The sequence below is a fragment of the Cryptomeria japonica genome, chromosome 2 (assembly GCF_030272615.1).
Source record: "Cryptomeria japonica chromosome 2, Sugi_1.0, whole genome shotgun sequence".
Lineage (NCBI taxonomy): Eukaryota > Viridiplantae > Streptophyta > Pinopsida > Cupressales > Cupressaceae > Cryptomeria > Cryptomeria japonica.
In genome coordinates, this window is record NC_081406.1 from 331957421 (window position 1) to 331982624 (window position 25204).

General features: G+C 39.0%; 1 protein-coding gene across 3 annotated transcripts in view; it reads left to right on the forward strand.

The window, feature by feature from the left end:
* The first annotated feature begins 1984 nt into the window (after window positions 1-1984).
* LOC131873637 (uncharacterized) overlaps window positions 1985-25204 on the forward strand; it is an 81114-nt gene continuing 57894 nt past the window's right edge. The window contains exon 1 of one of the 3 annotated variants that reach the window (XM_059216641.1): window positions 1985-2701. In XM_059216641.1, the coding sequence (XP_059072624.1) occupies window positions 2176-2701 (526 nt within the window). In that variant the 5' untranslated portion in view covers window positions 1985-2175. The remainder of the gene's footprint in view (window positions 2702-25204) is intronic. The other 2 variants (XM_059216642.1, XM_059216643.1) reach the window with 2 other exon arrangements.

Genomic DNA, 25204 nt, shown 5'->3' on the forward strand with positions numbered 1-25204 from the left:
ATACTATGCACATATATTGAAAAAATGTACTCTTATATAACATTTCAACACATGGGACCCAACGAGAGATTCTCATATTAGGTGTCAACCACTCAACATAGAGGTGTAATGAAGAAAAATGAGACACAACAAATTGGAGTGCCAACAGGTGGATCTACATCAAGCTTGTGATTGGTTCACCAAGGATCCCTTATTCTCCCTACAACATCCTAAATTGTACTCAACTAAATTTTTTATCCTCTCTTAGGCCTCACTTTGGCGTTCATCCTCTAAGGTCTGATTAAAGCACTGATTCTTCTCACACCAAGTATCAAACACAACTCTTCACTATCTTTTCTATCTCTCCAAGATCTTGGAGCCTTAATTTCTAGGACCATGGCACCCAACGCCATGGTCCTCTCAAAATGGCCCATTTTGGGGCATCATAACAATCACCTAATTTGGGCGGGCACCTAGATCTCATGTCGACATGTGTTAGAAATTCAATTTGTTTTTCGACCAACAAGTATAAGAGGAGGTCTACCCTTCTCATTTTAAACCTAACACTCATAATTCGAATTCATCATCAACTCAAGAGAGAAAAAATGAGATCCCATATTCAAGTTAGCAAGCAATCAATCTTCTATCAAGCATAGGAGCAAAAGTGAAGTCAAGATTAAAACATTGGAGATAACATTCATGTTCTATGTTTTATGAAGACTATCTACATGAAACCCTAATTCCTTGCGAAGACAAACAAAACTTCATTAAAGGTATACCATTAGCATTTCATTCATTTTCAACCTTTCCCTCAAAAGGAAAGTATTTCTTCATTTACATTTTCAATTCAATTTCATGGTTAATTCCAAAACATGGGTTTGACCTAAGGCAAACCCTTATCCCAACAATTTCCCCCTTTTCCTTGTGTGTAGGTATAGGTACAAAGTTGTTTTTCAAAGGATCGACAAGATTTGCAGAGTCAGACAGGTTCACCTTTTGACGGTAGAAAATTCAGAGGACCAAGGCGACCACCACCACGATCTCAAAAAATTAGGTCGAACTTTTGAGAATAGATCCGAACCATCCTCTTCTGCTCAAATCTAGGTTTATGGCTCTATATGGCAGTTGTAGCTTATTGTTTCTATCAAATTGCTTGAATAATTCACTATTTTACCCTGATCTTTACTAATTCAGAAATTCAATTCAATCTTAGGGAAGGAAGAGCCCCATTTAAGAGGCCTGGAATTTAATCAGAATCTTGATCTCTCAAGGTCAGATCTATCAAATTCCCATCCTCCCCTAATGTAATGGTAAATTAAGCAAAATTAGTGGTTTTATTACATTTCATGGTGAAACCCTAATTTTCACCCATTACACTCCCCATCCGTACTTCTCCCTTATCGAGGCCATACATCTTTACACTCAACTTGCATTGTCTTTGTGAGTGCAAGTCCCAAATTTTTCTACCACCTTCTTTGTCTCTAGAGGCACATGTATGGGGGAGGGTGTAATAGTTGAGATCATCAATAATTAAATATCGATGTACATGTTTTTATTATAATCATAGCTTATATATCTAGATTAATTTATAAATTGATTAAATATCACTCATCATTCTATGATAGTAGCACGTTGTGATATGAAGTGTACAAATCATTGTCTATTCCGATTAATAGTTAAAATCTTAAAAAAATCTATTTATCAAATAATAAAAGATCCAAATACATAAAGAAAAAGAGATTAGGTAGACACAATGTTACTTAAGAAAATCTAAAATACATAAAGAAAAAGAAATTAGAGAATGTTACCAAATAGTTAAAATTTAAAAATAATCTATTTATCAAATAATAAAAGATCCAAATACATAAAGAAAAAGAGATTAGGTAGGCACAATGTTGCTTAAGAAAATCCAAAATACATAGAGAGTATTACCAACTCCCATAAATTCGTTCGATACATCCATTCATTCAATCAAAATAATTTATCCCCAAAATAAAAATCTTCTTAATAACGAGTGCTTAAAAACCAGAATGCACCGTACATGTGGGCATAAGCAGATGCTGCGCTTTTCCGAAACTTGCCATGCAAAAGGGTAGCCCGACAAGTTGAGGTAAATAACAATTATATAAGCCCAGCTAAAGCCCTTTACTTACACAACCGGGCATATATGCGATACTGCAAGTTTTTTCTTTGACCATGGCGGCGCTCTCATTTGCTTCTACACTCTCTCACTCTTCCTATATCGATTCCCCGCAGCCTGCTTTTTCTGAGACCCATTCTTTTTCCAAACGGGTGCAAAATGCCACCAGATTCTCTCAATTTGCTCTCACTTGCTCGTCATGTGGTTTGGCATTAGTAAATAATCCGGGCTTGACGAGATCTTCAAGGGCTCAGAGCAACTGGACTCTCTGTAATCGATACCTCTTTTCATCTAATGATCGACAAGTTATCGCGTTCTCAACTCCAATAGCAGTAAGCGAGGGACAGGTAGAGGTAGCAGATACAGAGGATGCGGGGGCGAAATTAGATTTCACTGGAGGTGACGGTGAGGGAGGAGGAGGAGATAAATTTGGCGGCGGAGGAGGCGGAGGAGGAGGAGGAGGAGGAGGAGGAGGAGGAGGAGAGGGAGGAGAAGGAGAAGGAGGAGGAAAAGAAGAACGTAGACAGATGGCTTTGTCTATGTCTCAAAAACTTACTCTTGGCTATGCTTGCTTGGTTGGAGGTAAACATTTCTCCACCTCATTTTCAAAATTTAGATCTTCTTTCTTGAGCTAACGGACACATATTTAGTGAACAAGATGTTTGTGGATTTAGTTTGCATCAATGTTTTCAGTCTTGAACACACATGTAGGTAAGATTGATCTAAACTGCTCATAATGTAATTTAGGTTTGGTAAACGACCTATACATTGTTAATTACGCGGGTATCTTCAAAACAAAAATTATGTTGTTGTTTGCTTCTGATGTCCACTCAAATGGAATATTTACCTCGAGATCTTGGAAGCTCTGTAAATGGATTATTCTGGCTTGACTCGAGGTTCTCACATCAGAAGTTGAAACTCAAGGAGTACAAATTTTAAATCTTCATATAAGGTAAAGAAAAAGTTTCATATGCGGTCACCAGGCCGTGATCTAGAAAATGACCTTTACCTTTGCCTGCGCTGGTTAAGTTTGTCGATCTTTTTGTATGATGCCAGAAATTGTGACTGGTTCAAGTATGCAAAGTTTTAGGCATTCCCTTGGCACTCCTCATGACCTGTTCAGCGGTAAGTGTGAACAGAATTTCAGTAAAAAGCGAGTTACTAGATTGCGCAGGTACAGACCTAATTCTCTTGTTTGGTTGGATCAGCTGACTCAGTCGGAAAAATAAATCGAGCAGCAACCTAAGAACTTGCTCAGACAAATTGTATCACCACAAGTCTTGGAGATGCAGAGCTAGAACAACAAATTTGCCAGCGATGCATCAGAAATTAGTTGAGGCAAATTGTGGAAGTTATCATAGACTGCAATAATATGCACTCTCAATGCAAGAAAAGTAACTTCTAACAAGTCATCAAGTAGAATACTAAGAATCTTTTAGTTCGGTCCTCATAATAGACAAGGTAGCCAAGCCGTTTTTAAGGTCCCTTAAACCTTTTTGGTCTAGGAAGAGGTTGATAATTCCCTACTCATGTATTGAACTTGCAGAATTGTCCTCAATGCGCTGAAGAGGCAAGCCTATAATTCTTCATTGCAAAGATAAAACTGGGGGGCGTGAATAGTGTAGTTAGGTATTCTTTTCTCAATATTATTTAGAGAGGGGGATGATTTATCTTATAGAAGGCACAATTAAAGCTACAAAAGAAAAGAAAAGGTGCAAGAAGCTTAAGTGTGCTAGAAACTAGATCACCTTGTTTGATATCTGCAGTGATCGTAACCTTGTACAAATATGTATGTTCACCTGTAAAGAATTTGTAGCATTCATGCAAGTACATTTATTTTTGATAGGTGTCACTATAACTAAGAATGACACTCATTAAGTCTTCTAATAATGGAAGTGCTCAAATACTGGTTTTCATAGGTTTATTGGTTAGGATGGGACCATAAGACTCACCTTTACCAAAACTTTTTTTTATGTTAGTTTTTTTGGTATTGACTAAAAGTCTAGTCTTTTCATATGGACTCCTCTACATTGTAGGGACTTGCAAACCTATACAGGCATTCAAGGATCAATGGCATAACATTGTGCACATTGCTCTCTTTGTATGTATATCCACCATTTATGCATGTGTACTTATCATTCATATTTGACATCTTCAATTATATTCCATTCTGCAAACCTCTTAGATGCAAGGTGATGAGGTCACTCCATCATCAAGAACATCCTTTACCAAGGGTAACCTATGTTAAAGGATAGAATACAATCTAGCTAGCATTCTCATTTGTTATGATCTCCTAGGAAACGATGAAAAAATTATTCAATTAGTTAAAAAATGCAATCTTATGCCTCATTGCACTATCATGAGATGTAAAAGGATGGCATTTCTAGTATCTTGAAAGCTAGGCTGTCTATATTATATGATGAGGATCACTTGAAGCAAGATAAGCAACATTTAATGAAGATTTTCAAAAATTTTGGTTTCTTGATGAGAGAGTGCCCTAGCTTTCCAACAAGCAAAGAGGGATGCTTTTGCCCAATGGCAATCTAAAGAAATGAAACGTTGGCCTCTAGCAAGAATTTAGGGCACTAGGATATTGATATTGTTTTCCTTCTAGAAAACTTTGAAACATGCATGAATCCACAAAGAATGGTTTAGAGCCAAAGGCAAACATCGGGATCTACAACATTCCTTTTTTTGTGTGGGTAACATTGCATAGTGAAGATGGGGAGGTCAAACCAAATGAGGATTTAAAAAAAAAGCGTTGACAATCATTTTAAAAGGTGGAGAAATCAGCTTTAGTGGAACATTCAAAGCTCTTCCAACATGGCATGCATTAAAAAGGCTAGGATCATCGTGAAGGAAGTTATCGCTTAAAGCGTAGGTTTAGGAAGATCCAAGATATTGGAAATGACCCAAACAATTTAATTAGGGATGAAGAATTGAGCCTTAGTCACTATATACTATATCCAATTGAATCTATCTAGCAATATGGAATACAATATACTTCATTATTGTTGAATGGGGCTTCTAGCTTTGCTATGGCTTGATGATGCCTTTTGATTCACGTGGTAGCATGAATACTATGATTGACATCAACTTTAGATATGATATCTTAGTTGGTAACACCCTTCACCCTAGAAGATTTCCTTCTACCCTTTTTGGGAGGATGATAATGATTTAATTTTCTTGCCCATTATATTTTATATTGCAAGTGTAGGTCAAGCTATTATGCATTGGGGTTAAAAATTATATGTTTTGCTTCACCTTCTCCATATTTCTCATTGCTATCTATGCAGCTAGATACAAATCTCTTATGGTTGAGTATGACATGATAAAGTAGAGGGGCTTGTATATAATCATTTTCCCTTCTAGTTTAATGAGATTTTTTCATAGACGTCTCCTAGTTGAAGCTATCAATCAATGAGTTGGCATCATATCATTAGATAACTTGTTCATTCACGTGTTTAGTTAACCCACTCATATCCCTCGAGGTCAAAGATACAACTAACCTGCCTATAACCAATAGTGTTTGTCACATAAAATTGTTCATAATAAGTTGTGGCATAATATACTTGTAGAGAGGAGCTCTACATTTTGATTTGATGCACTTGAGGCATCAATAGAAACAATATATCCATTTCAACTTCAATGAGAAACACATATTTTACTTGGCTATTTGCTTGCTTTCTTTTTGGAATAGGATGGATGTGTGTCACTTTGACAGGTTTTCTTTGTATGGAGAATTGTTGGCAATCTTCTTTGCATTGCTCTTGGCTCTTAAAAACACATGGCATCATGGCGTGAGCACCACAAAAGTAAAAGAGGCGTGGTTACTTTTCTAAAAGTGTTGCATTATATGGGGCCACATGTCATTCAAGCGCAAAGTTTTGAATGTCCACAAGTGCGGGTACATCTAGAAGTTGCACCATTGGTTGAGGGCATAAAAGGTAGTTAGTAAGTGGGGTTAGGATGAAAGAGATAACAAAGAGCCATGTGTTAGCAACACGCTCCGAAGCGGAGGGATTTTTGACAACATAAAGAAGTTGCACCATTGGTCAAAAGTTTATTTTGTCTATAGTCTATTTCATGCCAACATCAAAGGGGAATAATTGCGAGTCACAACGGCGATTGATGCTACATGTTTGTGATTCCCATGCTAATATAGTAAATACCTCTAGTTAGCTTTTCATTTAGTCCAAGATCACTGCCATGATGGTCGATTGTCTTTCTCATAAATATGCTAGTAATGGATATAAAAGGGGTTAACATTTTCCTAAATGGTGGGTAATTTTTGATTCTAGCCAGCCTTAGTGGGTGCTTCTCGCGAAAGGATCTAAACATATGGCCTTATATATTTTGTTCTCCTTTATCAATGAAGAGTCCGTGGCATTCTATGTTCATGATTTCTGGAATCATTTGTTTTTGTCTGTTATAGATTCAGCTTGTGTAGTTCTTGACACTAATATATGAATCAAGACTTTTAAATCATACGATTTGCTCTTTTGGAAGTTTCTGATTACGTTATTGTTGCTTTTGATTATGCTATGCTTTCATAAAAGAGGGAATAACATTTTAAATCTTGGCGCATTGCCTTAGAGTTTAGCAATTGTTTATTTTTCCTTTTTTTAAAATCTCAAAAATAAAAGAAGAGCCGACTTCTATAAACCTTGAAGGTTATTATGTGACCTGCAATCCTAGGTTCATGAAATTTCCCATTGTCTTTGAATGTAAATTTGAATATCAATAAATTTTGGCATGCTTGGTGGGACCTAATTTTCTCCTTGGTTGGGAATTGGATTGTATGAACCAAGGGCTTGTTTTGAGATCATGCTCAACAAATAATCTGAATCTTTTGTTACCATCTTTGCTAATTGTTACCCAATAGAGAGCACCTGAACCTAGCAGAGTGCAAGCTCACATGGCCGCGCCAGACCCACCTAGAAATTTTGTAACATGGACTAGTGGCAGCCCACTTATTCCAACAGTGGCTCTATATATGTGGGATCTGAGCCCAACCAATCCATTGTAGGTACTCCCTAAATTTACTAGGGAGGATTTTAAAACTTTGGCTAAACATTTACAAGATGTAGCAAATGTTTGTACCGTTCATCATTTAACTGAACAAAATGTCACCCTATGCTTGCTTGCAACATCCCTTAAAGGCAAATCTCTTGATTGGTATCGGTCCATACGACTGATTTCTATTGCCACATGGGATCCATTAGGTGATGTCTTCTTCAATCGATTCCATGAGAAAGGAGATTGATCCTCACCCTTGCAACCACTGATTACGATCAAGAGAGCTTTGCAAGAAGCCATCACAAATTTCAACACAAGATTCCACAAGGCCTGGCAGAGGATTTCGACAATAGCTCAACCCCCCAGCAGGTATGGCGATTGTTTTCTATTTGAAAGCCTCTAATTCAAACATAGTTGTTATGATATAGTCGCTTGGCGGGCACATGTTTCCTGACGCATATGATTTGGCCATAAGGGCAGAGAATAATTTGAGACATTGGAAAGCATCCTCTAAGACCTCCTATTCTTGTTTTCCCTAAATTATCTATTCTGCCCTAGGAGGAAGCCCCCTAGCACTTCACAAGTTAGTGCCCCCATGTATGTCTACCTTGCTACTCAAGCAACAACTTCATCTTCATCATCTCTAGCCTCGGAGATGGATGACATGAAAAGTATCATGTAGATGTTTTCAAACGAAATTATCAACCTCAAAAGGCAACAAGCAATAGCTCCGAGACCCCCCATCAAGATTTTTGAGGATGCCTAATTATTAGCCCAATCACTATTAGGTGCCTCTAAGGCCGAATCATGCTCAACCATCCAACCCGATTGTTGTGGTTCCTACTGTGTTGGGATCCAAGAACACTGAGAGGGGGGGGTGAATCAGTGTTCTATTGGTAAGATAAGATTTTATGCTTTTATAACATACACATATAAACCGGTAAATGAAGAAACACATAACTTGAAGCAAATAAACCATCCACATGAATGAACACCATAACACATAGAATTTATACGTGGAAAACCTCAAAGAGGAAAAACCACGGTGGGATTTGTGACCCACAATATCAATTCATTGGCCATATGAAAGATATTACATAGAGAGGGGGCCTGCACATGCAGTAAGGCACACTGCCTAGAGCGCACTGCTCATCATAAAAGAGTCTCACTGACTACAAGCTTCTGCTGAAGTAAAACAATAATAATGAACTCACAAAATGCATCTGTAATGCCAAAAAGAGTTCCGGTTATAGCTCTAATCTGTACCGGTTCATAAACCCTGAACACTTCTACCCGTATCTCCTTTCCTCCAAGAATGCTTTACAAATCATCTACTGATCATTGCATGATTTAACATTCGCATACAAATGATCTACATACATATCCTTCGCATTACACAGTTCTATATTCTCCTATTCCATCCACATAATTTGTCATAATCCATAATCTATCATGTCATAATGACCTAACAAACTGACCTATATACCCTTTACAAACAATATGCCTTATGTCGGCTTACAATACAAAAGATATACAATGTCGGCCTTATACAATAATTACAAAATGATTTTACAAATAAAACTTCCTTGATGTCAGCTTCACTGAAGTGCTGGATGCCGGTGCCGATGCCGTTTGTAACCCTGGATACTCAATGCCGGTGACTGCCGGTGAATGCCTTCTAATGCCGATATATGACTTTTATGGAATCTTGTTGCCATCAATGACAACACATGAATCCAATGAGTGTCAATTGCCAACAATCTTCCCCTTTGGCATTGATGGCAACACTCATGTGAAAAATGGATTACCTGCCGGTTCAACTGAAATATGACACATGCTCCCCCTGAGCAATACACTCCTTTTGATATCCTTCGCATATTTTTCTGTCTGATATTTTTCACATATATACACTCCCCCTTTGGCATCAATGCCAAAGACCGGTGAAAGAATAGATTAGTTTACTGGAGCTTGACCAATTTCAAAATTTCTGGGTAAGCTTTGTCTAGCAACTGTAAGTATGTATCCCAGCTGGTTTTGAAAGTTTCAGATATGGATACTAGTCCACTCAGTAAGTGTGCAAGTGTTTCCTTGTCTGAGACTTCTGCCGGTGTGTGCTTAGCAAGCATATCCATACATTCTCTCTTATGTACACCAAGTGAATCCAATCTTGGACTCACCAATCCTCTGAGACTCCTTGCTCTCCGAATGATCTTTTCTCTTTCCTTTTCAAAAGCAAAACTTTGATTCTCCAAAGACAAAATTTGCCCATCAATGGATGTTGTAAGTGAGGTCAATCCATCAAAAGAATTAACAATGTTAGCAACCTTATCATGTAACTCCTTTAATCTGCTATCTACATTTGTTGTAAGAATTTCTATGTTACAACAGACTCTGTAGATATTAGTACATTGTTTCAAACAATTTTCAATAAGAATAAGTTTTTCTTCAATCTTCCTCTTCTTTGTTTCAATAATTTGGTCAAAAGCAACTCTCTTAGCCAAAGTAAATCTCTCAAATGCCTACCGGTCTGAAATCTGCTGCAATGATTGAAAATTGTTAGATATATGCTCAGTTAGTGTCTTAAGCTTGCCGGAAGGCCTTGCTTCATTCTCAATCATACAATTAGGAATTAGTTTGTGCAAAACTGTAATTGACTGTTCTATTATTCCTTTATCTGCAGATCCCTCCTTTAATAGCTTTTGAGCAGCTACCATCATTAATTCAGTGGGACTCATCATTAATTCAGTGGGACTCATCTCAGTTATTGATTTCTTCTCAACTTGAGAAGTGTCAATTGCCAGAATCTTTGCTGGGGAATCAACATCAACTGGCGGTATAGTCTCCTTTACCTTATCCTCCTTTGCACTAGTGGCTTCGCCACTTGGTGCAGTATCAATTACTGCCGGTGGAGTATTATCCACAATATGCTTTGAAATCCTTTCCCTCTGTCTCATGTTTTCTTGAAAAGTTTTGAAGTAGCCCTAAAGCTTTTCATCCCTGCCGGTACCAAGACCAGTGATTGCTTCCTTGATTTGCATACCTATCGGTATGTCATGAGCCCAACGCTTCTTCCCTAGACCAGGTAGCTCATTTATGAAGTATAGCATTAAACAAACAATGAGATTCCCAAACCTAAAAGTTCCTTTCTTAACACCCTTAATTTTGCCAAGATTCAACATAAGTTCACTTCTCAGCCATTCACACAAGTCATATTTTCCATCATTCCTTAGCATTTGGTGTGCAACATGGATGCAAGAACTGGCAACAGAGTTCAATCGACTAGATTGAGTTACCTTGTAACCGATTATCATGCTTGCAAACTTCACATCTGTGTCCTTGATGGTGCTGATCCTCATTGATCTTCCATCTTGGGTTTTGCTGGTGAGCTTCTCAACCTCGGTGTTGGAGATCTTCTTTCCAGGTTCTTGTTCGACTCTGGGTAAGCCGATGACTGCCTAAATAGCCTCCTTTGTGATCATGTAGGGCCGATCCAGCCAGATGAATTCGTTGTGAACCCTGCTCAGAACATATCTGATCACCTCATCTTTGAATTCCGGTATGTATAGGATACCGGTTAACCCTAGATCCTTGATGACTTTATATTCCGGTTTGATTGTTCCGGAGCTGCCCAATATCACAGATTGATACATGCCTTTGATCTCCTCTGTGCCTAGATCCTCCAAGGTGTAGTGAATATATGCCCTTACATCTTCTACATACATCACGCCATCGGGAACCCTAGAGAATGCTCCTGCAGAGTCTTCCTTCTTGGCTATCAGGGGAACTTCCTTGAAAACGGGTCTCAGTCTATCCTTGACTTCAACAATGGTGAGATTTGCAATGAAAGTAGGAGAAGATGATCCGGATGCCATTTCGAAGAAATACTTGAAAATGATCGCCAGTTGGAAGATTTGATTGCTTCTCAGATAATTGCTGGAAATCCTTTTAGAATGCCTTTGCTCGCTCTTAATCGCCTGAGATTCGCCTTTGCTTCGCTTTGGTTGCTTGAATGCTGGGTGAATGAAAATGAATCCACTTTCCCCTTTTATCAACGAGTAAACCCTAATCCTTCACTGTCATAAATGCTTAGCGATGTACCCTACCAGATGCCGGTTTCACAGTTCTATGTCGGGTAAACCTTCATCAATGATTAACACAACTCTCCAGATCTCTTCCAGATCTCTTTTAGATCTTCGGGGAATATGCAAGATTTGCAATGAATTTGCCAACCCCTAAGGCTTATGCCTCAGTTATCGGTTGAATTTCCTGCCGGTGGAGGAATGCTCTTTTCAACCGGTGGAGTTACCGGTGTAGTTGCATCTCCACTTGGTTCTTCAGATTTTCTAACCCATCTCTTGGTGTGATCTTGTTGTATATCATCTACCTTTTGCTTTCCTTTCTCATTTGCTTTGTCATTGCTAATCGGTTGAGTCTTGCTTCTGCAGTACTTAGCAATATGACCTATTTTGTTGCATGCATAACATGTAACATTGTTCTTTTGAATTGCTTTAACATATCCGGTGTCATTCGTTGACCTACATTGATTAGCCAAATGTCCAAACTTTCCACATGCATGACATTTAACATTCATTCTGCAGTCTTTTGACTTATGACCACATTTCTTGCAATTTGTGCATTGACCGAGAACATAATTATGGTTTTGATTTGCTCTATTTCTACATTGTTTAGCCATAGGCCCAAATTTATTACAAACAAAGCATCTACCATTGAATTTATAAGCATTAGATTGCCTTATCGGTTTCCTCTGTTCTGATGAGTTCTGCATACCAGTTGTCTGATCTTTATTTGCAGTATCGGAGCTTTCACCTTGTACAAATCCAAGTCCTCTGGAATCATCACTCTGCCTTTGTCTTTTCAATAAGTCATCCAATTGTGTAGCACTGATCCTAAACTTTTCTTTGTACTTACTTGCAGTAGTCAGATCATCTCTCAGAGTTTTTATTTGTCTTTCAAGTTCTTGTTCATTATTCCTGGATTGCACCAAACTAGTTTTCAACATATCATTCTCATGAGCCAATCTGTCACAGTCTTCAGAGATATAGCAATATTTTCTTCCTTCTTCTTTCTATCCTCAATATCTTTAGACATCCTCATAGTCAGGTCTTGCATTTCATTTTGCATGAGCATGTTTGCTTGACTAAGTTTCTGACAATGTTCCTTGAGTGTATTTTCATCATCCTGTTTTTGCAAAAGTTCTTTTCTCCTAGCTTGAGTTGATGATAACCTTTCCTGCAGGACAAGAATGAATTCATTTGCAGAGTTCAATTCATCTTGCAGTTTTAAGTTCTTCATCCTTTCAGCATCATAATCCTCGAGAGCCATCTCAAGTTGCTTTTCCATAGCCATGTTTAATGATTCCGGTTTCAGGATCTTCCTCAAGCTGTTAAACTTCTTCGGAGGTACCAGGCTCTGATACCAATTGGTGGGATCCAAGAACACTGAGAGGGGGGGGGTGGTGAATCAGTGTTCTGCTGGTAAGATAAGATTTTATGCTTTTATAACATACACATATAAACCGGTAAATGAAGAAACATATAACTTGAAGCAAATAAACCATCCACATGAATGAACAACATAACACACATAATTTATACGTGGAAAACCTCAAAGAGGAAAAACCATGGTGGGATTTGTGACCCAGAATATCAATTCACTGGCCATATGAAAGATATTACATAGAGAGGGGGTCTGCACATGCAGGAAGGCACATTGCCTAGAGCGCACTGCTTATCACAAAAGAGTCTCACTGACTACAAGCTTCTGCTGAAGTAAAACTGTAATAATGAACTCACAAAATGCATCTGTAATGCCAAAAAGAGTTCCAGTTATAGCTCTGCTCTGTACCGGTTCATAAACCCTGAACACTTCTACCGGTATCTCCTTTCCTCCAAGAATGCTTTACAAATCATCTACTGATCATTGCATGATATAACATTCACATACAAATGATCTACATACATATCCTTCATATTACACAGTTCTATATTCTCCTATTCCATCCACATAATCTGTCATAATCCATAATCTATCATGTCATAATGACCTAACAAACTGACCTATATACCCTTTACAAACAATATGCCTTATGTCGGCTTACAATACAAAAGATATACAATGTCGGCCTTATATAATAATTACAAAATGATTTTACAAATAAAACTTCCTTGATGTCGGCTTCACTGAAGTGCCGGTGCCGGTGCTGGTGTCGATTGTAACCCTGGATACTCAATGCCAGTGACTACCGGTGAATGCCTTCTAATGCCGGTATATGACTTCTATGGAATCTTGTTGCCATCGATGACAACATATGAATCCAATGAGTGTCAATTGTCAACACCTACACCTTTGCAAGTGGTTGTGCCTAGCCCTCATTTAGAGTACTTGGTCAAAATAACATGGTGTAGGAATCTAGTGCGTGGTGTTTCCTCGCAATGACATTCACATGCCTCGGGATTGCCCTAGGGGTAATGTGCAAATGAAAATAGTAGGGCAGCGAAGGCATTGGATGTCAATAGAAACAATGCTTCCCCAATATAGGTACTGGTCACCTGGGATAGACAATGCAGTCTTGGTAGCTCAAATGCAAGGAATGTCCTTGGAGCAAGAGGGGTAAATCACACTTGAACATGCGCTTTTATTTGGATCAAGGAAGAGAGAACGGTGTTTGTAAATGATGCTTCAACCTTAAAGATCCTGCAGGTGTAGTCTAATATTTCATCTAGTCATAGAGAAAGTTGTTGAAAATCTGAAGGTCATTTCTCAACCAAAGATCATATTTAAGAGGAATCTAGTGGGGCAAGCTATTTCCCCAGCGTTCTAGAGACAAAGTAGCGCAATAATAAATAAGGCAAAGAGTCTTGGGCTTCACCCTTGAGGGTCACTAAATGTGGTAAAATAATTGAAAAAAGCCCCTGCCAATGTTTCATTGTGGGATGTGTTATCCCAGAGCAAAAGACCCTTGTGAGATGCATTAGAAGAGGATGAGAAGCTAGTATTTGCAGTTCAAGTTGAGGATTCCAATCGGGTCAAGTCGAAGGAAACAATGAAAGCTTCCCAACCGTAGACAACGACCGCATTTATGAATTCAAAAGTAGAGGTTAGTAAAACTAAGCTAAATTCGTTTTATTTTATTCTTATAGTGGGCAAGAAATTGTTGCACAACTCCATGATAGACTTCAACACAAGCACCACTAATTCTCTTTATTTGAAATATGAACCTTTGGAAAAGGGGGTGATGCAATTAGATGGAAAGAGAGTTCAAACAATAGGAATCATCAAAGTACTCCCTTTGACTTTGTATTCTTGTCCCAACCTCACTGTGCTTCAAGAGGTTGTGGTCATAGACATTCCGCTTGTTTTTGGTCTGTGTCTATCTAGAGACTTCATTGCCAAAATTTGGGGTTATTTGTTCTTTGATTGGTCTCATTTGATCTTGAGGACAAAGTATGGGTTCAAGATGAAGTTATTGTCAGATGCTCTGCATAAAGAACATATAATAGATGAAGCAATGATGATTTTCGAAGTGACTCATGTCACTTTCACAAGGGAGGAAATGCTCAATGCCGAGATGATCAAAGATGAAATAGTAGCGGGCAATTGAATTGAAGAGGAAGAGGCTTTCCTATGTGAATACATGGAAAATGATCCTTATGGGGATTATCATTGCAATGGCTTGGCTACATATGTGATATATGAAGAGGACCCCATGATCCTAGAGATAACAAAACAAGCTAAAGAAGCAACCAAAATCCCAGGGGATGATTCATTTTTCTTGACCCATCATTTTGATGTTGCTAGATGTAAGACTAGTTTTGGAGCTGATATATGCCTCACATCTCTTGTAGGGTAAAAGATATTTAGAGCCTTTTGGTTCTATTTTAGCTGTACTAATAATGAAGTTGATTATGAAGCATTGGTGCATGGCCTTGCTGAAAATATTGGCGTCAAGTAGCTGAAAGAGTTCGTGGACTCTGAATTAGTCATCAAACAGATTAGGGGAATAGCAGCAGCAAAAAATGTTAGAATGAGGTCCTATTGTCATCATGTATGGGATTTGATTGAGGGGTTTGATGCTTTCAACATTCAGGTGGTCCCAAGGCCTCAAAATACTGAGGTAGATAGGATGGTGGTAATTGGTTCTCAATTTGACCCAACCACCGATCTATTGACCAACAAAAGTGTGGGCAAATTGATTATTAGGCCTTCCATCCAAGATAATGATCAAATTTGGCAAGTGTTCAAGAGTGATCTCACATTGCCTTGTTTTTGCAACATTCAAGAGAATTTGCAAACTTGAATCAACCTAAAATAGAGGAGGCTTATGGTGATCAGATAATACAGCTAAAGGCAAACAAGCTCCCTAAAGGAATCATTACTCTGGAAAACCTTTTTGATTCAAATGATGAAAACTAGATAAAAGGAAGTTTATGACCAATAAAGTGACTACTCCGAATCAAAGGTTGGTAATGGTAGGAAGCTCAAAGTGGGAAACAATGTTACTCAAGGTGAAAAGGACTGATTAATATCTCTTTGGAATAAATATGACAAGGTGATGGAGTGGAATCTCGAGGATTTAAAGGGATATAATCAAGATATCGTTCAACATACCATTTATCCGATTGAGGAATCAAAATCAGTTCGACAAAGGCAGAGATCGGTGAATTCAAAGATTCAATCTCTCATGGACCAAGAACCTGAAGAAATTGATTCATTCAAGATCATATATCCAATCAAGCATTCAACAAGGGTGTGTATCCTTACTAGGCAAGAAGAAAAATGGAGAGATTAGATTGTGTTTTGACTTTAGAGACTATAGGGCATATTTGAAGGATCATTATACCCTCCCTTCAATGGAACAAAGTCTTCAAATAGTAGGAGTAGAAAGGTTCTCTCTGCTCGATGGGTTCTTTGGTTACAACCAAGTTTGACTCAAACAAGAGGATCAACACGAAACTATTTTTACAACCAAGTGGGGGACGTTCACATACCCCAAGATGCCTTTTGCTGTCTTGAATTCGGGGGCTACATTGAAGCGCGCAATGGTAATCACGGGCTTAATTAATGAAATCATTCTCATTTATTTGGATGACCTTACTATTTTCTCTAAGACAAATGAAGAGCATTTTGACCATTTAGAGGTGGTCTTCCAAAGGTGCCAAGAATTTGGGTTGTCTCTAAATCCCAAGAAGTGTATATTTGGAGTGCTTCAAGGTAAATTGCTAGGGCATGTAGTGTGCAAAGGAGGGAATCTCTATAGACCATGACATGGTCAAAGAAATAAACAATTTGCTGTTGCTAGTCTATAAGAAAGCAATTCAAATTTTCTTAGTAAAGATTAATTTTGGAAGCAGATTCATATCAGATTTTGTAGGCATGCTCTGGCTGATTACATTGATGCTCAAGAAGGATTTGAATTTCAAGTGGACTTTTGAGGGCAAGGAGGCATTTGAGAAGATTAAAGTGGCAATTTCTTCAACCCTGATGTTAGTTAACCCTGACTTCTCACAAAGGACTTCATCATGTATTTATATGGAAGTTAGCATAGCATTGCCATTGTGCTAACATACAAGGTTGATGCAAAAAGTGACAAACACCCAATTGCTTTCTTTTGAAGAACCTTGCATGGGTATGAATTCAAATATAACTTTGTTGAGAAGTAGGCTTTTGTGATTGTAAAAGGATTGAATAAATTTAGGCACTTAGTGACTAGAAACATGATCATGATATACGTGACTCACTCGTGTGAGAGAGTACGTTGTGGAAGGAGAAATCATTGAGAAAAGGACAAATTGGATCACTAAAATCCTGGAATATGACATCGAGGTTAGGCCTACTAAAGTTATTAGAGGCAAAGGTCTTTGTGAGTATTTGGCACTGAATTAAGACCTCCTAATTGAAGCAAAAGATGTATCAAAAGTGATGCTAGAGAACCAAGGGGAAGTCTCAAACTCGTGGATAAGTGATTGGGTTCGCTTGATGGAAACAAGCTAGTATCTTGATTGACTCCCTGTTGACGTGTATTTTATACACCATCATACACAGAATAAAATACCAATAGGCATCTTATCCTCTCTTGAGAAAAAGCCTCTAACTGCTGAAGATTCGCATAAAGGATCAGTTAGGAAGACTCCAAGGTTTTGGTTAGTAGGGTCGCTACGTGTGGACAAGCTTCCAGCGGTATGATGTGATTTGCTGTTTCCTCCAAGGGGTCTTACGCATTCCGAAAGTTCAAGATTTTACTAAAACTAAAGAAACTTTCAAAAAATAACAAAAGAGTAGGGTTTGAAAGAGGTCTAATCTAATCTAACCCTAAGAATGACTTCGTGTAGACAAAACTTGGCAAGATTCAACCAACTTCAATTTTGCCATAAGATAACAACTCAATTGAAATTGATGCGATCTTCTAAGGTAACAAAATGATATTCAATGCATCAAAGATCAAAGACACTACCACGAAGGTACATATCCAAGATACAATAATGATTGAAGATTAAGGGACTCAAAGTATTCTCCAGTCGACCACGCAAGGCATTCCTACAATCAGCAAGAAGCTAGTGGTTTGGATTACGAATCTTACCAAAGATCAAGTCTCACACAATGTCCTTCAAATTAACACACTACTTTGATTGAGCATGATTCAAGTAAATTAAACAACCATGAAGATAACCATGAAAGTTGCAACAAAACACCATAACTTCAATATTCTATTGATTTCCAAGTCATCATATACAACAATTGCTTGAATTCCTCTCTTCAAAACTCAATCTTGCTACAAAATAAAATTGCTTCTAGCTCTAATCTCTCTAATACAATAAACTCTCTGATATCTAACTATTGACTATTACCAAATGAAATGCAAAATGGGGGTATAAATAGCATCCCCAGTTACAATGAAAGGTCCAGATCGAAAGTAGATCAACGGTCAAGATCATGACACCTAAACCCTAATTAGGGTTTGTTACAAATGGCCTCCTTTTTACTGAACAATATTAAATACATAGCCAAATATTAAATTTGGCACAAAAACCTAGGAGACATAAATCAATGACAAATAAGATGCCATGTCATCTATAACAACCTTTCATCTAGAACCTTATTCCCTTTCCAATGTTCTTTTTTGGCATATGCAATGAATCTTGTCACGATTCCTTCGATTTCTGCAATTGGAATCTCGGGAAGATTCTTCATACTCTCTTCCAAGTGGATGACCTGATCGAATGCATCTAGAAGAGCTGCGTCCCAAGTGGATTCAAGTTCCTTTGTTCTTTCAATCAGGAGCATAGTGGCAAACATTTGATCATATTGCTCATCTGTAACATTTGCGTCCTTGCAAAAGATGACCTTGATTCTATCCTCTAATTCCTACATATCCACATCTGTCTCGACCTCGATCCTTCTGCCAAGAATGGTACGAAGCCCTCAAATACTCTGTCATGGATCGGATTGATCACCTCCTCAACTTGGCCACATCTAACACTGATGTCCTCGAAGAAAACACTCTTCATATGGAGTAAGGTTGACCACTGAAACAAACTATGAGATTCTCCATCCAAGATCTTCTCTTGCGCTAAAACTTTCCTTGATGTGTGTCTAATTACCTTCAAGACAGGAATGATGACATCTTTGGTATGGGCAAATGCAGCTACTGTTATCATCAAATTGTGGATTATCTCAAGAACTTGGATAGCTTGATGAATAATCTTCATCATCCTTGTTACGAATTCTATGGCCACTGTATGAGATCTATCCATCCAATTACTTGTACGTTGAACCATATTCCTGAATCTTTCTGCCTCATTGATTGATTGAAGTGGAAGTGCTTGCACTGGTGATCTAGCTGGATCCTGACGTCCCAAAGGTTCAGTGATGTGACTGAAATATGTCCTCCATGCACCGACCTCTCTCTCAAGCTTTCTATTCTTCTCCATTTCTTCTCTAAGCTTGTCTTTTAATGCTTCAAATGAATCGGTAGCATCATCTAGTGTCTGCTCTGCTGTAGAGGGTCCTAGCTCAAATGTCTGTATATCATATTCCTCTGCTAGGATCTCACCTTCATATTTGCCTACTGCCGGTGTAGCTATCTGCAGTTTTCTGGATCCAGTCTCATCTCGAATCATCTTGGACATCTTGGCAGCCTTTCTCTTCTCTGTTACTTCGTGTGAACGTCCAACAAGGCTCTCTAAATCAATTGCATTGTCCTCGTCCTCTACTACGATCACCTTGGTTAATCTTTCCTTCAACCAATCTGGGATAATCGATCTTGTTTCTTGAACTTGAATCTCTTTGTGCACTATTTCTTCTTGTCTGGGAGGAGATGTCATTTCATTGTCTTCTTTATCTTCATCTAACTCATAGTCCTGGAGAGATCCATTTGGTGAACCATGCTGTGCCTGTCCTCCTTCCTGCCTGTCATTCTGTACCATAGAGTCCATGGAATCTTCCACTTGAATTGTTCTCTTCTCTGGTCTAGAAGATGTACCGGATGATCTATCTCTGTTAGCCTCTTGTTTCCTCTTGGAAGATTCTCCCTTTCCAGGTCTCTCTTTCCTCTTCGAACCTCTTGGATGGAGATTGCCCTCACTGGCACATCGAAGGTTACCTTCACCTGAATTTCTAGGATTAGGATTGCCTTCACTCACACTAGCTCCACCTTCGGCTGGTTTCTCTTCCAAAGTGAAAGTCATAGCTATGCCTTGTTCTCTCAACTTCTGATGTTGTATGTCAACCCATCTGCGAGTACAAGACAAGACTGGTGCCATCAAAGTATCTAGATCCATGACCTCGGGCTCATTCCAATCTAACCTTATTGTTTTGCTTTCTCGATCATAGGAAGACTGGATATGTCTGCCACTATCCTGAGCTTGGTCGGCCACTCTGTAAATCCTGCATTTCTTGATGAAATCCAAAGGCAATCTAGAATGCATTTTTCGTTTCACTTCAAGATCATCTAAGAGATTCATCATAAAATCTTCTATTTGGTACTCATGCCTAAACTTTTTGCCGACTGTCTCCTCTAAATGTCCATGTGGATCAAAGCTTTCCCTCAAAGCAAAAGATGAAAAAGAATACAAGGCTAACTCCTCCTCTGCGTCATCCATGGCTAAAGCATTAGGACATACCTCAACTGAGTTGCCCAAAATGATGGGTACTGGAACTCCATTCTGATGTCTGTGTCTGAATGCCTTCGCATATGCTGCCAACTGTCTTGTTACTTCAAGTAACACAATTCTGTCTGTCGGATATCTCGGCAACATGTATGGAGGTAAAGGACATCCATGCACTCTAATATAAGTGAACTTGGGAAACTGAATGAACCAAGCACCGTACCTCTTTATGAATTCCTGTGCATCCTGAGATAACCTGTTGTGAATTCCACCTTGCAACGTCCTTGTGATGTGCATCGTGAAGGTATCATTAACTAACTTATAGTTGCTCCCTGGCGGATGATGCAAGTAGGCATAGGAATCACAAGCTCTGACCTCGCCGGGTCCTCTTCCAATCACTCCTCTGTGAGGTAGTCCTGCGTATTCAACACTCCTGATCAAGGCATAGATGACGTATGAACTCATGTGGAAGGACTTAGTAGCCTTGAGTCTCCTCAACTGTACGTCTAAGCAATGGCTAATCATCCTAGCCCAATGTATGGTACCTTTTCCCTGAACAATCACCTGGATGAAGTAAAACATCCACTTCTCAAAATAGAAGGCATGAGGGGCTCCTGTAACTCGGTTGAGCATGGTAATCAAATCTCTGTACTCCTCCTGGAAATCAATCCTGTGCGGTGTGTTCGGGATCTTGCTTAGACGGGGACGGCTCTTGAGTAACCAGTTCTTATTGATTATGCTTAGACAAGCATCTGGATCATCTTCGTACATTGACCTGGCTCCTTCTATGCTCTTGTATATCATGTCCCTGTGTTCTGGAAGATGGAAAGCTTCACTTATAGCTTCCTCTGAAAGGTACGCCAAAGTGTTTCCCTCATTGGACACGATCGTTCTGGACTGTGGATCATAGTGACGAGCACACTCGATCATCAACTCATGGCACTGAACAGCTGGAGGAAAGCCGGCCGCCTTAATGATACCACTCTCGATTATTCTCCGGGCGACAGGTGATGGTTTGCCAATGTAAGGGACCTCTCGAAATTTCTTCGTGCTAAAGTTGCCTAAGTTAGTATCTCCAATGTTGCTCCACTTGGACACGATCTTAGTCTCCACTTCTTCGGTCTTCTGATCTTCTTTCATGAGAGCTGAACGACTGGTGGATGCTCCCGCCTTCGGGGTTGCCATACCTACACAACATTTCATAATGAGAAGCTAGATTTTGCAATAAATAACATAGATTAGAGAATATTTTAGGAAACTTCATGATAAGTCTTTGAGTTATCATTTCCTAAAATAAAACGATTGAGCTAGGAATTCAAAATTCAAAATTCAAAATTTAGACGATGACGATTAACGTTCAAAATTAAAGCAATAAAGCAAAAATCGCCATACCTCAATAGAGAGCTAACTCTAGAATGCAAAATGAATAAAATTCGCCTAGGCAAAATTGACGTTAGATAGCTTTGATGTGATCTTCAAATCAACGTTCCTCTTATCAACTTCGCCACCCTTCAAGTATTTGACGTGATCTCTAATGCATTTGACAAATTCGCCACCTTTGGTATGTCCTTGACGTGATCTCCTTTAAATGATCGATCCTTTGTCAATTCGCTCAAGCGAAAACCAAGTTCGCACCTCCTTGGATGATGTTTGCGCCTTCCTTTGGATATGAATTCGCACCCCCTAACTTGAAATGAAATTCGCACTTGAACTCAATTTCGCACTTCTCCCTTTGTCTTCCAAATCGCATGTGAAATGGCAAAAAATGATAATGTGAAAATGAAGATTTTCACCCTCCTTTTATAGCGCTTACCTCTCACCCCCATATAGGCCGACTTGGTAAATAATAAGGCAATTTAAACGATTTTTAAACAAATAACAAAGCCGACCTTTATATACCAAGCGCAATATTTAATTTTTATTAATAATTTTTCAATTAATTATTAAATGCCTTCATTTTTAATTAATAGACTTCGATTTTTACAAGGCAAAATAATAAAATAATACCAAGCGCAATATTTAAATGCCATTTAATTGAATTTTCAAAACATATCGAATTTTGGCATTTAAAATAAATTCAAAAATATTTGCTTTGGGCGCCAAAATTTGAAAATGAAATATACGTACCTCATCGCCCTGGTCCCTGACTGAGGGACAGGAGCAATCCATCAATTTGGTCTCGATCTTTGCACTTTTGACGTCCAAAGTCTTCATCTCCACGTTCAAATCGACATTTTAGCTGGGTCCTTCGAGTTTGATTGACTTGTTTGTGCGAAGGAATGTCTTTAAATGTGATATCGCCCTGGTCCCTTGGAGAGGGACAGGAGCGATCCTTGTCTTCTAGCTTGAAATTCATCGTTTTTGATTCTAACTCTTCGTTCATTGCCTTCCAAATGGCGTTTTAGACCCTTTGCAACTTGTTTTGTTATGATCTTCGAAGGATAATAGGTGTTTTGGCAAATATCGCCCTGGTCCCTTGGAGAGGGACAGGAGCGATCCTCATAATTTCTCCTTGACCTTTGTAAATTCGAGCCTCAATCATCTTTGTGAAGGACAAACAATGCTACTCTTTCATTCCATGCTCACTTCGCTTGAATTCCACAAGACATTTAAACGTTGGAAGGATCATCGCCCTTGTCCCTTGGAGAGGGACAGGAGCGATCTTGAAGCTCTAGCTAAAACGCATCATCCTTCAACCTTGGTTCCTTGTTCATTGCCTTTTAAAGGACGTCCTTGATCTTGCGTGAACTTGCCTTGACATGCATTTGAAGGAAAATGAAGGATCCTATGCAAATCGCTCTGGTCCCTTCCTGAGGGACAGGAGCGATATAGCCTCTTTGTTCAATTTGATGATCATTTAACGTTTAACCCTTTTGCATATCACCTTGTTATGATGCCTTAGACCTTGTGTGATCCGCAAAAACCTTGACCTCATGTGATTTTTGAGAGATTTAGCCAATATGAATAATATCGCTCTGGTCCCTTCCTGAGGGACAGGAGCGATCCTTGTGTCCTTGGTCAAATTTGCAAACTTTTGATCTTTGTTCTTCGTTCATTGCCTTCGAAATAGCGTCCTTGATATTGCCTATCCTTGCCTTGTCTTGGTTCTGACGGGACATGAGTGTTTTAGTAAAAATCGCTTTGGTCCTTGTCCAAAGGACAGGAGCGATATAGGCCTTTTGCACAAATTGGTAGCATTTTAACGTTCAACACCTTGGTATATGACCTTCGAAGGACGCCTTGAACCTTTTACGACCTTGTAAAGTCTTGACTTAACGTGATTTTTGCATGAATTGGCCAATATATTCAATATCGCTCTGGTCCCTTCCTGAGGGACAGGAGCGAACTGGGGGTCTTGATGTAATTCGTTCAATGTTGACGACCCTTGATGCTTTGTGCTTGATGGAGATGCCTTAAGACGTCCTTGCCACCTTGTTCTCCGTCTTAGAAAGTCTTGAATTTGGAGGAACGATAGTATAATCATTATATCGCCCTGGTCCCTTGGAGAGGGACAGGAGCGATCCTGGCTTTGTGGGCTTCATTTCACTTTATCATCTTCGAAAATTATCTTCAACGGATTCGTAATGTTCCATTCCATTCACCCATGCCTTGGGGTCCATTCAAATTGAGCAAGAAAATCATCTAAAGTAAAAATTGCTCTGGTCCCTCCCTGAGGGACAGGAGCGAACTTAGGTATTTAGGTCCCTTGTTGATGTTTGATAATCTTCAATTTGTCTTCAATGGGTTCAATTCATCTCCTTTCTTGCCTTCAAACTTATAACTTGCTTGATTTTCGTCTGGATTTTGCCTTATGAAGAACTTCGCTCTGGTCCCTGGGAGAGGGACGGGAGCTACAAAGAATTTCGCCCTGGTCCCTGACTGAGGGACAGGAGCGATTTTGGCATTCTGGGTCATTCTCCTTCATGTCGGCACTTCAAGTTATATTCATTTGATAAAACATATCTCCTTGGACCTCTTCAAATCATCAAGTTGTTAAAATCCTGCAAGTACAAGGCAAAATTTGATTTGTAGCTCCGGTCCTTCACTGAGGGACAGGAGCGATTTTCCTCCTATAGGCATTTCCGTGTTCGTGAAATTCTTCAATTTATATTCAACGGAAAGATCACACCCTTCCTCATCACTTCCAATTCGAAATTCATTTTGACTCTGCAGGGACAGTAAGATATTTGAAAACGAGCTCCGGTCCTTCACTGAGGGACAGGAGCGATTTTGCTCCTACAGGCCAAAATAACATGATTTCACAAGTTTAATCACTTCACAAGGCGAAAACAAATCATTCCCCATGCCCGGGATCAAAAATCAAAAAAGTCAAAATTTGGTCAAAATTACTCAATTGGACAAAAATTCACACTTCATCTTCAATACTTAGACAAATTTAAGCTCTGCACTCAAAATTATTCCAATTGAAAATAGACCACTTTGGCGAAATCATTGCATTCAAAATTGCATCCTACAAAAGGAAGCTCAAAAGCTCTCAAAACTGACTGGATTCTGGCCTGAAAAGACGGCAATTAAAACCCTAAGGCTTGACCCTAAATCCAGACAATTGACTGACTAACAAAACCCTAAAAGCGAAGCGAAAAGCGAGAGAAAAAGAGGGGGTCCCCATTTCAAATGGGGCGATGTGTGAAATGGTCACAACACTCCCTCAACATAAAATAAGATTTTACAAGTTATAGGCAACAAATTATTCTTTGGTGCAAGGAATCCTCTTCAAGAAATTTTTTAAATGCTATACTCAGATGTGTGGAGAAAGAGGAGGTTGACAAATTCCTTCATGAGTTGCACTATGGGACTTCGGGAGGCCATTTCTTTGCCAAAACTATTGGGATATTATTGGTTGACTCTCTTCTTAGATTGCCACAACCATTCTTTGTTGGTAAAAGGAAGAATGCCCCTTTGCCTCTTCATTCGATCACTG